This window comes from Panthera leo, chromosome A3, assembly GCF_018350215.1.
Source record: "Panthera leo isolate Ple1 chromosome A3, P.leo_Ple1_pat1.1, whole genome shotgun sequence".
Taxonomy (NCBI): Eukaryota; Metazoa; Chordata; class Mammalia; order Carnivora; family Felidae; genus Panthera; species Panthera leo.
The window spans coordinates 90,086,487-90,101,105 of NC_056681.1; the positions used below are offsets into that span (position 1 = coordinate 90,086,487).

At 44.6% G+C, this 14,619-nt stretch overlaps 1 protein-coding gene across 3 annotated transcripts in view; it reads left to right on the forward strand.

The window, feature by feature from the left end:
* The window catches only part of TET3 (tet methylcytosine dioxygenase 3), a 105,070-nt gene that overhangs the window by 70,300 nt on the left and 20,151 nt on the right, over positions 1-14,619 (forward strand). For all 3 annotated transcript variants that reach the window (XM_042932742.1, XM_042932744.1, XM_042932743.1), the window contains 2 exons: positions 2,451-2,541; positions 8,770-8,863. In XM_042932742.1, the coding sequence (XP_042788676.1) occupies positions 2,451-2,541; positions 8,770-8,863 (185 nt within the window). The remainder of the gene's footprint in view (positions 1-2,450; positions 2,542-8,769; positions 8,864-14,619) is intronic.

Sequence of the window (14,619 nt, forward strand, 5' to 3'; positions counted from 1 at the left end):
GTAGCTTCTTCTGTGTGGATCTTATCTATCCAGGTAGATCATAAACTCTTGAAAGGCAGCCATCACCTATTATCCCATCTTGAATCCCCCATAAAGTTGAGCATAATGTTCTGCATAAAATAGGTGTGACAGGTGGTTTGTTTTTTTTTTTTTTTGCATTAAAAAAATCATGAATGATAGATAGTGGAAAGTATGCAGAACATTCATATACAACTCAATGAAAATGTATAAAGTGAATACCGTGTAACCACAACCTTGATCCCTGTACACCTGCCCTGTTCACATTCCTCTTCCACCCTCCCGAGGCAACAACTCTCTCAACTTGTGACAATGATTTTCTTGTGTTTCTTTATACAACCATATAAAATCACCATTGTCTGTAGATAAAAAACCGTTGAATGTCTGCAAGCTCATATTTCAACCTGGTAATTTTACCACCTCTGTGTGGGCCTTTAAATAGTATAGTTTAGTTGAGGCTGTTTTTGTATATTATTTAAATGTAATCTTACTGCTTTTGTTCTTTGGTATGTGTCTTTCACTTGCCGTGATGTTGTGGTATTCAACCATGTTGTGGAAGGTTGTGGATTCTCAGTGCTAGATAGAACCCATTGCACGCCTGTGCTACATTGTATTTATTCACTGTTGCTGGATTATAGGTTTCCAGTTTTGACTATTGCAAACAGTGTTGCTCTGAAAATCTTTGTACCTGTGTTTTGATGCATGTAAGTAAGATTTCTTCTAGGACAGAATCAGTAAAGTGGGGTGCGCTGCCTAGTTTTTTTATTTTTTGAAAGCTTTTAATTTTGAGATAATTTTACATTTATAGAAGAGTTGCAGAATTGGTACAGAGAGTTCCTGTATACCCTTTATCCAGCTGCCCCTAATGTGAACATCTTACATGATCGCGGTGCATTTAAAAATAAGACATTCGTGTTGGTACAATACTATTAACTGCAGACTTTGAATTTTGTCAGTGTTTCCACTGATGTCCTTTTCCTATTCAAGGACCAATGTGGGATACCACATTGCATTTAGTTGTTGTATTTTCTTTAGACATAAAACAAACTTACCAACTATAGCACAGTATTTGTGGAAAGTTCTTTTTGTTTTTAGCCTTGTAGTAGCCAGTCAAAACTGCTTTCCACAGCTACTATTACATAGTCATTTGGGTCGCGTTTCTTTCACTGAGAAAAATTCATTTAAAATTCATCCATGTTGTGTGCAGCGATAATTTGTTCTTTTTAAAAATAATTGTAGTGAGCGTCATATAAAATGAACTATTTTAAAGTAAGCAGTTGCGTGGCATTTAGTATAGTTACAGTGGACAACCACCACCTCTGTCTAGTTCCAAAACACGTTCGTCACCCCAAAACCAAACCCCGTACTCACTCAGCAGTTACTCACACATTCTTTCCCTCCTCCCAGCCTCCGGCAGCTGTCAATCTGCTTTCTATTTCTGTGGCTTCACCCATTCTGGAGGTTTCATATGCATGGGATCATACAGTATGTGATGCTTCTTTCACTGAGCATAATGTTTTTGAGGTTTATCTACATTGTAGCATGTGTCAGTCCTTCATTCCTTTCTTTTTTTTAAATTGTGGTAAAATATACGTAACATAAAATTTGCCATTTTTGTACACTGTTTTTAAGTGTACGTTTTAGTGGCATTAACTACACTCACAATATTGTACAACCGTCACCACTACCTGTTTCCAAAACTGTTTCATCCCCCTAAACAGAAACTCGGTACCCAGGAGTCAATAAGTCCTCCTTCTCCACCCCTCCCAGCCCCTGGTGACCTCTGATCTAATTTTTACCTCTATGAACTTGCCTATTCTGGATATCTAATCTAAATGGAATTATGCAATAGTTGTCCTTTTGTGTCTGGCTTATTTCACCGTAATGCTTTCCAGGCTCATCCATGGTGTGGCATGTATCAGAACTTCATTCCTTTTTCTGGTTGGGTAATATTCCATTGTGTAGATACCCCGAATTTTGTCCGTCTATCGATGGACTTTTGTGTTGTTTTCACCTTTTGGCTCTTGTGAATAATGCTGCTGTGAAATTGGCATCCAAGTATCTGTTGGAGTCATTATTTTTTATTCTTTTGTGTACATCCCTTGTAGTAGAGTGGCTTAGCCTACCCCATTCTAAACACACAGAGTAGTAAACTGAATTGCAAGGTGGTTACATCACAATCTTGACGACACTTGATTTTACCAGATTCTTCAGTTTTTGCCAATATGCCCTGTGTGTTATGGTGTTTCACTGTGATTTTAATTTGTATTAATGATTCCTAATGGAGTTGAACACATTTTCACATATTTATAAGCCACTCAAATTTCCTGCTTTGGAATGTGCCCATTAGTTTTCCTGTTGGTGGTTTGACTTGCTAAATTAATGTTGATGAGTTGATGCCTCCAAATAATGTTTACTCTGTGTTTCTGCAGAACAAATAGTGGAGAAAGATGAAGGTCCATATTATACTCACCTGGGATCTGGCCCCACGGTAGCCTCTATCCGGGAACTCATGGAGGAGCGGTGAGTGACGCACAAATGTCCAAGGAGAGCTGGGCAAGTTGTTAGTAGAGCATGGAATTGAAGCACCTCTCGTTTTCATTGCCTTGACCAGACCACACACAGAAAGGAAGCCAGGATATCCGGACTGTGGAGGGTTGAATATGGGATTCTCACCCACAGTGCTTCTGGATTTCTCTCTCTGTCTGTTGGTCTGCCCTCTAGATCTTCCCCTCCCCAGCTTTTCTCTCTGTCTTGAAATATTTTCTTACTGATGAGGTCTGGTTAAATGACTCCGTGTCCCATAGTGTTTCCTGAGGTCTGAATTTTGCTGCTGGCTTTTCTGTGCTATTGTCATGTTCTTCTGCCCTCTCTGTGGCCTATAAGTTCACAGTCAGAGCTAAAGACTTCATGGAAATCACATCATTTTTTCTTTCTTTCTTGTTTTTCAAAACTACCTTATAGGTGCTATTTTGTACCTCCACTAGGAAGAATATAATGTCTCCTCTTTGGCCAGTAGGCGCCTATTCAGTGTGTCCTGAGTCGTTCTGATACCATCCCAGGAGTCTCTCATAGCTTTCTCGATTCCTTGTACGACTGTATGATCTGGGCTCGCATTCTGTGTCTATCCACGAAGTCCTGGTCCTTTTTATTGGGGGAAAAAGTTTTCAGAAAACAAACTCTGGTACGAGGTGTGCTCATCATTTCTAGGCCATTTTAGTAGAAAGAGCTAAGATGTATGTGTAGATTTTTTATTTTTGTTCTTGATTGTGATTAAATACATCATGAGTTTACATTGACACTTAGAATTCAAACTCAAGACTACACGGTTTTTACATAACAGCCCAGTTTTGTTTTTCTAAGCAGCTCGTGTAGCTAGAGACTTTAAATTTTATGGGTGGGTCCACAGCAGATATTAAATGCTATGAGTTCCAATGTACAGAAAGGTAAAATAGCTTGGTGATTGAGAGCATGTGAACGCTGAAGCTAGACGTAAGGTCTAATCCTGGCCCTGCCACTTCCTGCTGAGTCCTTGGGTAAGTTGCTCTACTGCTCTGTGACTCAGTTTTCTTATCTGCAAAATGGAGATAATGTAAAAGTACATACACATTGTAGGAGAATTATGAAGATAAACTGAATTGATGTCTGGAAAGCACTTAGTGCTTATAGGGAAGTACCACATATAGGGTATCTTGTCTCATACAACATCTACTGATTGAAATCTTATAACAAGCATTAGTATAGCAAAGGCAAAGACTATGTAGACATAAACATGTTTGCTCATACGTATACATCATATACACACAGATGTGTGGAAGGCAGAGTGGCTTAGAGTTTCCCTCAGATCTGGGTACCATATTTTGTCTGAGCAGGGGAGCCAAGTGAATCCTGTCATCAGTCTAGCAGGGAACGTGAATTTGAACTGAAAAACTGTATTGGCATCCTTGAGTCAATAAATGGTAAGATGGATAGAGGACTGTGATCTCCCGTAATGACTCTTAATTGTCCTGTACCATCTGGCAACATTTGTATTCAAAGTAGCCCATCAGAAAAGCATTCAAAGACTCAATCTGTAAATTCAAGCCTGCTTGAAAGTGGACCTCTGAGGCTGTGAGAACGAAACATTTAAAACAAGGTGTGTGTTGCATGTGTGTGCCTTCGTGTGCCAACGTGCATGTGCATTGTGATGCCAGGGTTGGGGCAGGCAGCATTTTGGCCAGTGACTTTCTGGTAAGAAATAGCGATGCTCTTATTTGCAGGTTGAGGGCTGCAGGGGAGTCACATGTACAAGTTGACCTGGGACAGTTTTTGTGTTTGTTTTTTGGAAACAGTTCTACAAAATTTCTAGACAGCTCTCTAAATAACTTTTAGTTATGGAAGAGTATGTTTTGAAACAAGGATTAAGAGATAGTGATAAAGTTGAGATTTGTCCTCCCCCCCCCCCCCCCATTGCTTTAAAAATAACAGCCAAGTGTAGAGTCTTCAGAAACTGATCCAAGGGAGGAATTCCTGTCGAGACCAGGAATACTTGTGTTTTTCCTCAGCAGCTGGTTTATTTTTATCTTAAGGACCTTGTAAATTATGTAACAGATTGTATTTCCATCTTTGTTGGCTGCTGGTTAAGCTTAGAGCCAGATTTGTGTACCCCCTATTGGGAGGAATGTAATTTCTCATCTTTGGCCCATGAGAACCTATTCAGGTTCACTCCTGAGTCCTTTTGACATAATCCTAAGGAACCTTCATTAGCTTCCTGATTTCTCATATGTTGAAATTTTCTAGGCTCGTCTCTCAAAAATACACACGACCGTACTGCTTGCATTCTGTGTACCAACATTACGTTCATCTTTTCCCCCCCTTTACTCTGATTTCATCACCTGTTTTTATCTTAATAGACATCTTTTTTTTTTTTTTTTTAAGTTTTCTTGTGGAACAAGGAGAGGAATGAATAACCAGTGAACATCACCAGGCTGGGGGTCTAGTTTGTGAATGGTCCAGGCTGTCTCCCCCACCCTCTCTCTACAGGACCACTCTACCGCCAGAAGTGGGACAAAGTCAGGAAGGGGAAACGAGCTGAAATCAAGGAGACGTTGGTGCTTTTAGCTTCTCTGGTAAAGATTTGGAAAAAGGAGGGGCAGTCAAACGCAAATCCTAAAATATTATCCCAATTTATTTATGGGTTCCACACATGGGAATCCAGGTCCCCACTGATGTACATTCTTGTGGTCAGTTGTACAAACCCGTATCTCAGAATGGTGTGCTGCACAGAGCCCCATGTCATCTATCTGGGAAGGGGATTCTCTGCAGCCTAGGAGCTCATTAAATGTTTATTCTAAAAACAGAGAATCACCACTGTGCTAGCAGATCCTCTGAGTTTAGGGAACTAGTCTCATTACTGGGTGGTAAAGGTAACCCCAAAGAAGTACAACTTTAGATCAGTGGCTATCAAACTTGAGCGTGCTTCAGGGTCTCCTGGAGTGCTTGTGAAAGCACAGATCCTTGGCCCTACCCCAGAATTCCTGACCCAGCAGGGCTGGGATGAGACCTGAGAGTCTGTATTCCTCCCAAATTCCCAAGTGATGCTGATCTCAGCACCATCCTTTGAGAACCACTTGCTAAGATGATCAGGTTATCTTTCAAGATAAGGTTTCAGCCTATTCTTTTCAGACTTAGCTTAGGGTCTAGGAGTTCATCTGTATGCAGGAATGAACATTATTCAGATGTTCTAGAATATCATTTTAATGCTAGGCCAGAGAGTAAGACATTTAAGAAAAAAGAGCTAAATCCGGAGTTGATTGGTTGTCATTAAGCACAGAGAAATTTCTCGTTTCAGGAAAAAAAAAGAAAAAGAAAAGGTCTAGCTGATCAGAGTGCTTGGCCCTTTTATTTGCTCTTGAATACGAAGTTCAGTGCAGAAAGTGTTCCTCTGATGGGTGGGATGGGGGGGAAGGTACTGGTCAGAGAGCTCGTGTCAGTGTCCTCTGCTCACCCTCCTGAGGGGAACACAGTATCCTGTTTCGGTGAGAGCAGCGTGGACGCCTCGGGCTGTTCATCCCACAGGGACCCCAGGACACACCAAGCACCCAGGCTTTGCACTTGGGGGCCACTTCCTGATAAATGTTTGTGAAATTGAAAGTTTTCCAGGAACCAAACAAAAGCAGCACTATCTGGTCTTTTCCTCTTGAGCCAGGCCACACTATATAAACTCCCCCAGAGTCCTGTCTCCAAACACATTCTATAAGGGACTAACATAGCCTTAGAATTTTAATGTGCTAATTATCAGAAACACTTTTCACCTCGACAGTGTGCTCTGTTTCACTCAAGAAACCAAAGAAACCGTACATCAATACTTTAAAAAAATGTATTCTCTTTCCCAATTACCAAAATAAAACCTGTCTATAAAAGTCTTTTTTAAAAAAAGTTTAGAATAAAGCCTTCCAGCAATTATCCAGAAGAAACCTTTTTTAAAAAGTTTGATGTCTACTCTTTAGTTTTTTGTCAGCATTTATAGATGCGCATATATAGAGAGATTTTAAACCAAATGGGATCAGTCATAATGTACCCACTATTTGTAGCCGCTACCCCTCCAGCCCCCAGCTTAATTTCTTCCATGTTAGTACATAGCATTCTGTCGAATCCCTTTTAATGGCTACATGGTTTTCCAACATACAGAAGTTTATTATATTTATTATAGTTTAGCCAATCCTGTACTAGATATTTCAGTTCCTAATTTTTCAGTTGTTGGCACAACAAGGAACACCTTGTGCCTAACTCTTGGTGTATCTGTACAGTTATTTCAGAGGTGTGGAGATTCCTGGAAGTGGAGTGGATGAGATACAGGAATACAGATCTCCCTTGCTACCCAAAAGTAGAGCATCCCTTTGAAAACTTTCCTAAACTGAAAATGGCAATGAAGCGAAGAAGCAGTTACCATTAATGTATATGGGAAAACGTCTGAGTGTTCCTGGGCCCCCCAAAATAATCTCTTGTAGGCTTTCTGATACCTTAAGATAAATCAAGATAAAGCACAGATGCTCACAGACGCAGTTCCGCTCTCTGGTGGCTGGAATGCTGAGTGCAGTTCCTGGGCCAGGAGCTTGGTGGCGCCACTCTCGCGGCACCACTTGGGGTGTGCACTGCCTCTGTAATGGCTCGTTGCCAAACGAACGCTGAACGCTATTTTCATTCTTTGCCTTTCTTCGTAAAAGCAAAAATTCTCTTTGGATTTCTTCTGGTTACCAAAAAAACAGGTATTGATGTAGGTCTTTCGTAAAAGCAAAGTGACATAACATGAGCTTCTGAAAGGTGAGGGATACCTGTATGTGTAATTGTCTATGTGTGTTTGTAGAGACTATGTTAACTATAGTGTGTATGATGAGATATCTCTCTATTAAAGTAGTATATTAAAAAGGGCCATGGCCAGAGTGGATTCATTACAGAAATACAAGGATAGTTTGATTTAGATACTCTGTTAAAATAGCACATTCATATTAATTGATCAAAGGAAGACAAAAAGAGTCATCTGTGTCCTTTGTTGCTAAAAGTGCTTTTGATAAAAAGAACCCATTCTTGATTAAAAATCAAGGCTTGAAGATGCCTTCAAACTAAGTCAGTCTCTGTCTCTTTCCCAAACTCAGCTAGCTTCCTTCTCAGTGATGAATAGTTGGCAACATTTTACAATCAAGTGAGGAAATAAGCAGAGATGCTCACTAGCACTTCAGAAGCCTTGGCTGGTACAGTGAGGCAAGAGAGTGAAAGAAGGGCATGAAGAGTGAACAGGAGGAGGTGACAAATCACCCTGTTTGTCGATGATATGATTTTGTGCCTGAAGCTAAAAAGCTATTAAAAATAAGACGGTTCAGTAAGACGGCTACTTATGTTGTTAAGAATTAATATTTAGCAGGCTCTCTAACCCTCACGCAGGAGCTTCAAAACACTTTAAACAGTGCATCCCTATGGATTATGTAATTTGTTCTCCTTCCAAGCCTGGGAAGTATGGGCCCTTTTTATCTTCATGTTAGATTAGGAAACTCAGGCCTTGAGAACTTCAGTCATTTGACTACAGTGCTGCAGCCAGAAAGTGGCTGGGGAGCATTCAAGCCACCGATGCCTGTGGCACCATAGTTGTGTGGCCTTGGGCAGGTCAGTTCAGCTCTGGGGCCATAGTTTGATCACTTCTGAATTAGATGGTCTCGGAATCCCCGAGTGTGTGTGGGCCAGAGCACGAGTGTGTGCAGTGTGTGTTTACTGCCAGGGCAGTCTCGGAGCCAGATGGTGCTTGGTAGGGTCACTTCCCCTGGCCTCAGCTCTCTGTCCTCGTGTTCAAATGTCAGCTGGGGATTGTTGAAAGAAAATAGTAAGATTTTCCCCCATTTATTTTCTTTTGTTTATTGACTGTATAAATAACAGGGTGACTCCACTAACAAGGCTGGATACAAATGCCCATGTTTAGCCTTTGGTTTGAGTACCTTCCCTGGAGGTTCAGAATAATAATCAGGGACACTGTGTTTGATGACCCCCTCTACCCTGAGACAGAGCTGGGCAAGATGGACCGGAGGCCCTGTGGGCCTGTACGTGGCTGCTGTGTCTCCAGAGGCTCTAAGCACAGAACAAACATTTAAATCCTTCTCCTTCTCTGTTGACCCCACAGTAACTAAAGCCATGCTGAAGCACACTGAGGCTTGCCTTCTTACCATAAGCTGCTCTCTTCTGGGGCTTCACTGTGCTGATGGTGGCTTCTGTCTCCCTCACCAGGTATGGAGAGAAGGGGAAAGCCATCCGGATCGAGAAGGTCATCTACACTGGGAAGGAGGGGAAGAGCTCACGCGGCTGCCCCATTGCAAAGTGGGTGAGTGTCAACCCTGTGGTGGGGGCTGCTGCCTCACTTCCCTCACCGCAGGCCAGGCCAGAGGTGTGTGTGTGGAAACAGACATGTTTATTGTTCAGGGGAACGTGGGAGCTTGCATCTGTGCTTGGTTAGAGTCATTTTCCCCCAGCCTGAGCTAGCCTCGTTTTATCTAAACACCAGCCCCTGGCACCCTGGGCTGGCCTCAGAAAAGCTCTAGTCATTATGCTTGGTTCATACTCTCCCCGTGGATCAGGGATGTGGTTGAGGGGAGGCTGAAAGATGTCATCTTACTCAAAGCTGGGCCCCACTGTGCACCATTTGACCCCTCTGCCCCTCCATATGCCGGTGGCATTCCTATCTCTGGTCCAGAAGAACTAGCTAGGCCTCTAGGCAGGGTCGGGGACAATCTTGCATCTACTTTACTTCTGAGCCACTGTTCCCTATAAGGCAGCCTGAGTGTCCCAGCGAGGGGAGCGTCAGTGACTGTGACCCTCGTTTCACCCCCACACAGTTTTCTGACCTTGCTCTTCCAGTCCTCGAGGAGATATTTAGCATCACTGCAGAAGCTCAAGAGCAGCAGCAAGTCATCAGGTGTGAGCTCAGCACTGTGCTGGGTGCTCGGTATGGGGATATGCCTCGAAAATGAAAGGGTCTGTCCCTGTGCTCAAGCTGCTTATGGTGTAGAGACACATGAGATAAGATCACGGAGACTTGAGTGATCAAGGTCCAATTATGAGAGGCGAACTCAGTGCAGTAGAGTTCAGGGTCAAGGGATATGAATGGTGGGAGGAATGTGAGGCTTTGTTTCTCAGAGGAGGGTGACGTGCATGGGATCACAAATACAGGGCCACATTAAATGGGCTGATGAGGGGCGCCTGGGTGGCTCAGTCGGTTAAGCGTCCGACTTTGGCTCAGGTCATGATCTCATGGTTCGTGGGTTCGAGCCCCGTGTCGGGCTCTGTGCTGACAGCTCAGAGCCTGGAGCCTGTTTGGGATTCTGTGTCTCCTCTCTCTCTGCCCCACCTTCCCTCTCAAAAATAAATAAACATTAAAAAGTTCTTTTAAAAAATAAATAAATGGGCTGATGGGAGAGCAGAAGCATTTCTGGCAAGGAGAGTCATGTGAGCAAAGGTAATAGGCTGTGTGAATATACAGCTCACTGAGTGAGGGAAGGTGGGAAGAAGACCTTTGTCAGCCTGTGTCCATGTGCACATGGCTGTTTTTGTCTCGTATACGCCATACCTTTGCACCTTTGTTTTTAATGAATATGAAAGGTGTCTGTACCTGAACTATCACATACCTTTTTTTTTTTTAGCAATTTTCGGTCAGTATTGCAGAATTATATATAATAAAAGAATCTGGAGCTACATAGAGCCTTCACAGGTATGAGGAAGTATAGTGTCCCCACCCTCCTGAAAGATAGGTATTACAGTGGGAGGGGGACTGTATCCGTCTGTGGCTGATCAGGGTGCAGTGTTATCCCTCAGAGAACCCATCAGCGACATGGCATCTGCCCTTATTTCTGCTAATCCATGTAGTCATTGGAGAATTCCACAGTCCTGGATGGGAAACTGAAGATCCTCACACAGGTGGAGCCTGGGGACTTTTCCATCTTCAGAAACAGTTGGATCAAGGGAAGAAAACAACTGGCTGTGTAGGTGGTGTCGAAGAAGAGAATATGCATTTCTGGCCCCAGAGCTCTGGGGAGCAGCACCTGTGCCTCTGCTAGGGCTGAGGAAGGAGGTGCCCAGGTGAAGCAGTGAGCTTAGTTCCTGGGGGCAGGAAGAGGGAAGCAGAATGGTGGAGGGGGAGGAACTTGGTCTTCACACGTTGGTCCTCCAGGGTCTGTGCGCAGATGCCCAGAGCAGAGCACACGTGGCACCTGATGTTTTGTCCAAAAGATGAAACAGCTCATGGGTGTCACCAAACCCCAGTGAGTGATGCCAGCTTTGAAAGAAAAGCCCAGATAGAAGGGAATGCATAGTGACCACGTTCCCAGAGGTGGGGAAATTCTTGTATCTGACGAGGGAAGATAAAAGGAGAGAGGAAAGAAATGGTGTTTTATAGGAAGGGCAAATGGTGGTAGGTCATAGACTATTACAGTGGTAAGAAAATGGTGGTGCAGAGTTGTGTTTTTCTTTTCTAGCTATCTCCCTTAGTGCAGTGGACTTCTCTTGGTTTTTGCCTATACAGCCACCAAATACCCTATCTGTTTTGGTGGTAGAGCTCATCTAAAGAGTTCTACCTCCTTGGAAGTTAGAGAAGGGCAGGTGTTCCCTTCCCCTGCTCCCCCCCCCCCCCCCGCATCTACACACACACACTGGGAAGTGACCCATAAGTGCCAAGAGGGGCAGATTGTCCTTAGTGTCAGAGTGGCGTCAAGAACCCAGGCAGTAGTCTGTGGCTATGGGCGAGCGGCAGCATCCAGCTGCCTGTGGTGGACGGTGCTTCCTATGGTTCTTCCTGCCCACCGCCTGTTCTGATCTCCCATCTAGAGCCTGGGTTTTCATCTGAACCAGGTTCATGTCTTTGTCTACAGCCTGAACCCCCCAACCAGTAGGTTCATCTAAAAGCAGTGTGTCTGACAAATTCTAGACTTGCCTGGCCAGGCTCTTGGGGGACAAAGTTGAGGCGCATCATGGGTACCCAGCAAATGTGTGTTGAGAGAAGGATCTAAGAGAGCAGTGAGATAGCCCAGGGAGCCCACTGATAATCTGCGGTTTTGAGGTGGCTTGTACAGAGTATGGAAGTCGGCAAGCATGGGAGTAAGGGAGTGACCAGGTAGCATTCCAAAGGCTCAGAATAAATGGAGACATGCCAGAAGCAAACACCACAGACAGCAAAAATGCGCTTTGGATACAAGAACCTTGGAGATGCTGCTTGGGCCAGTCTGTAAAGATAACAGGGGTCAGAAAGCAGATATTTGAAGGCCTCTTGAGGGCAGGGTTGGAACAGACCTCCTGGGGAACCCCAAGGGTTGGAACTAAGTACCGGGAGTAGGAAGACAGATGTGGGCTTCCTTTGGTGCTGTGCTATTCTTGTTCAGTGCACGGGGGATTCCTGCCCAGCTGTGGGGGGGGGGGGGGGTGCTGTCTGTGTCTGTGGTGGGATATGAACCATCCGTATGGCCACACTCAGGTACTGGTGTCTTCCTGCCTTCCCTTGGCCTTTTGATTTTTGCGCTTGGTGCATTCAGTCCTGCTGGCTTCCTTCCTTCATAGTGTGGGTAGGGAGCTCCACTTTATTGTTTTCTTATAGTTTTTTTGAGTGTACCCATCGGCCTGTGAGGGTGTGGCCACAGAGAGCTGTCTGCTTGTGCTTATCACGTTTATGTGTTTGCCACTTGGGAAACCAAAGAGACGTGGCCTCAACCTCAGCTTTGGTAGGTCAGGTGTTTCCCTGTGTGCTCTGAACACATGTTGCACGTGAGGGCGATTAATTAGCCAGTGCCCTACCCTGGGCACTGAGCAGAGATTGACAGTAGTGCCTCAGAAACCCTGGTGGCAGGGACTGCTGTCTTATCAGTACCTGTGATGTGTGATCGTGAACCTGTGTTCACGATATGCCCGGCTCAGTCTGCGGAGGCCAGGCAATCGCACAGGGAGCTCTAATACTGCATGACTTAATGACATGTTTGTGTGTTACTGATCCCAGAAAGTTAGTTTTACAAATAATGATATAACCGATGCTTCTGTGGGTTGGCTCAGAGCAGGAACTCATGGGCCAGGGATATATTTTGTTTAACGTGTCCCTGAAAATTTTGAAGGAAATCCTGACCTCTGCTACAACCTGGATGAACCTTGAGGCTGTTATGCCAGGGACCAATTCTGTATGACTCCACATGTATGAAGCACTGCCAGTAGTCAAACTATTCAGAGAGTCACAAAGCAGAATGGTTGTTACCATGGACTAGGGGCCAGAGAGAAGGGAGAGTGAGTGCTAAGTGGGTACAGAGTTTCTGTTTGGGAAGATAGAACGTTGTAGAGGTGGACAGAGGTCTGGTGACGGCTGCAGAACAGCGTGAAGGTACTTCTGCGAGTGAGCCATACACTTAACAATGGCTGCAGTGGTAAATTTTACGTCATGTGTATTTTACCATGATTTTAAAAATTGAATTAGGTGCTCACATCTTTGAAAGGAGAGATTTCATGTAAAAATCTAGGTTTCTGTTTTCTTCTTGTTAAAATTGGAAGAGGTAGCTGCACTAGGCTGGGATTCCCATCAGGCAGTGGTTGATGGAGAGAAGGCCTGGCTTACCCATTTTGAAGGGGCGTGTGCTTTTTCACTTGGCCATGGTCCACACCACCCCCAGTTGTCCATCTGGCCCACTTTCCTTATTTATACTGCCTGCCTGGCTGCCTCTTTGGACAGCTCCCTGCACTGCTGTACTCATGACCAAGTGCGTCTCCAGCCCAGGCCTCTCCTGACCTCCAGACCCAGTGTATTGGGGTCTTACTAGAAATAGCCACTCAGACATTCCCAAGTAGCCCCAGCGTGTTCCCAATTAACTCATCAGTAAACAACCCCCACTCCACCCACTGTCCTGTGCCACAAAAGTGGAAGTCCGTTTAAGACTTTGCCCTGTCCCTTGGGGTGCCTGGGTGGCTTGGTCGGTTAAGCATCCGACTTCGGCTCAGGTCATGATCTCACGGCCCGTGAGTTCGAGCCCCGCGTTGGGCTCTGTGCTGACAGCTCAGAGCCTGGAGCCTGTTTCAGATTCTGTGTTTCCCTCTCTCTCTGCCCCTCCCCTGTTCATGCTCTGTCTCTCTCTGTCTCAAAAATAAATAAACGTTAAAAAAAAAAAAAATTAAAAAAAAAAAAAAAAAAAGACTTTGCCCTGTCCCTCAGCCCCTAGAGTCAGATGGTCCCAAGGTCACCTTTCTCCTCAATGAGTCTGAATACATTCCTTTTCCTGTTTCATTCCCCACTGCCCTACTTCAGCACTTTATCCACTTTTGTTTGTATTTTGTTTGTTAGTGGTCTCCCTGTCACTCTCCCCCTCCACCCTGCCATCTGCCTGCTCCTCTTCTAGAGCAGGAAGCTACTTATGAAAGCCCCTTGTACAGACTTTTTTGTGGAACCCCTGCCTTGAGTTCTTTTCCCCTGAAAGCCCTTCCCAGTCTGCCCTCATCCCTCCCCTCTTCACAGGCCCTCATCTTATCAGGTCACAGAATTAGTTTGGGCTCTTATGGGAGATCAGCCACCTCGTCCCCCAGCTCCCAGGCCCTTTGCCATGCCGCATCTTTTTGGACAGAGTTCTGGGTGTGAGAGTTAGGTGAGAACCTGGCTGGGCAGCAGTGCAGAGCCCAAGGCCCTTGCTTTTGTTTTCTTTAAGAGCCTTATTGAGATATAATTCACACACCATACAATGTATCCATTCAAAGTATATAGTTCACTGGTTTGGGGTATATTATTAATTTTTTAAAGTTGTGTTAAAGTATACATAACATAAAATTGGCCATTTTAACCATTTTTAAGTGTACTGTTCAGTGGTATCCACTACATTCACATTCTTGTTTTGTTTTGTTTTTGAGAGAGCGAGGGAGGGGCAGAGGGAGGGGGAGAGAGGATCTTAAGCAGGCTCCACGCTGTCCGTGCAGAGCCCGGCACAGGCCTTGATCCCACAACCCTGGGTTCATGACCTGAGCTGAAATCCAGACGCTCCACTGACTGAGCCACCCAGGCACCCCAACATTCACATTGTTTTGCAACCATCACGACTCTGTATTTTCAAAACTTCTTCACCATCCCATGCA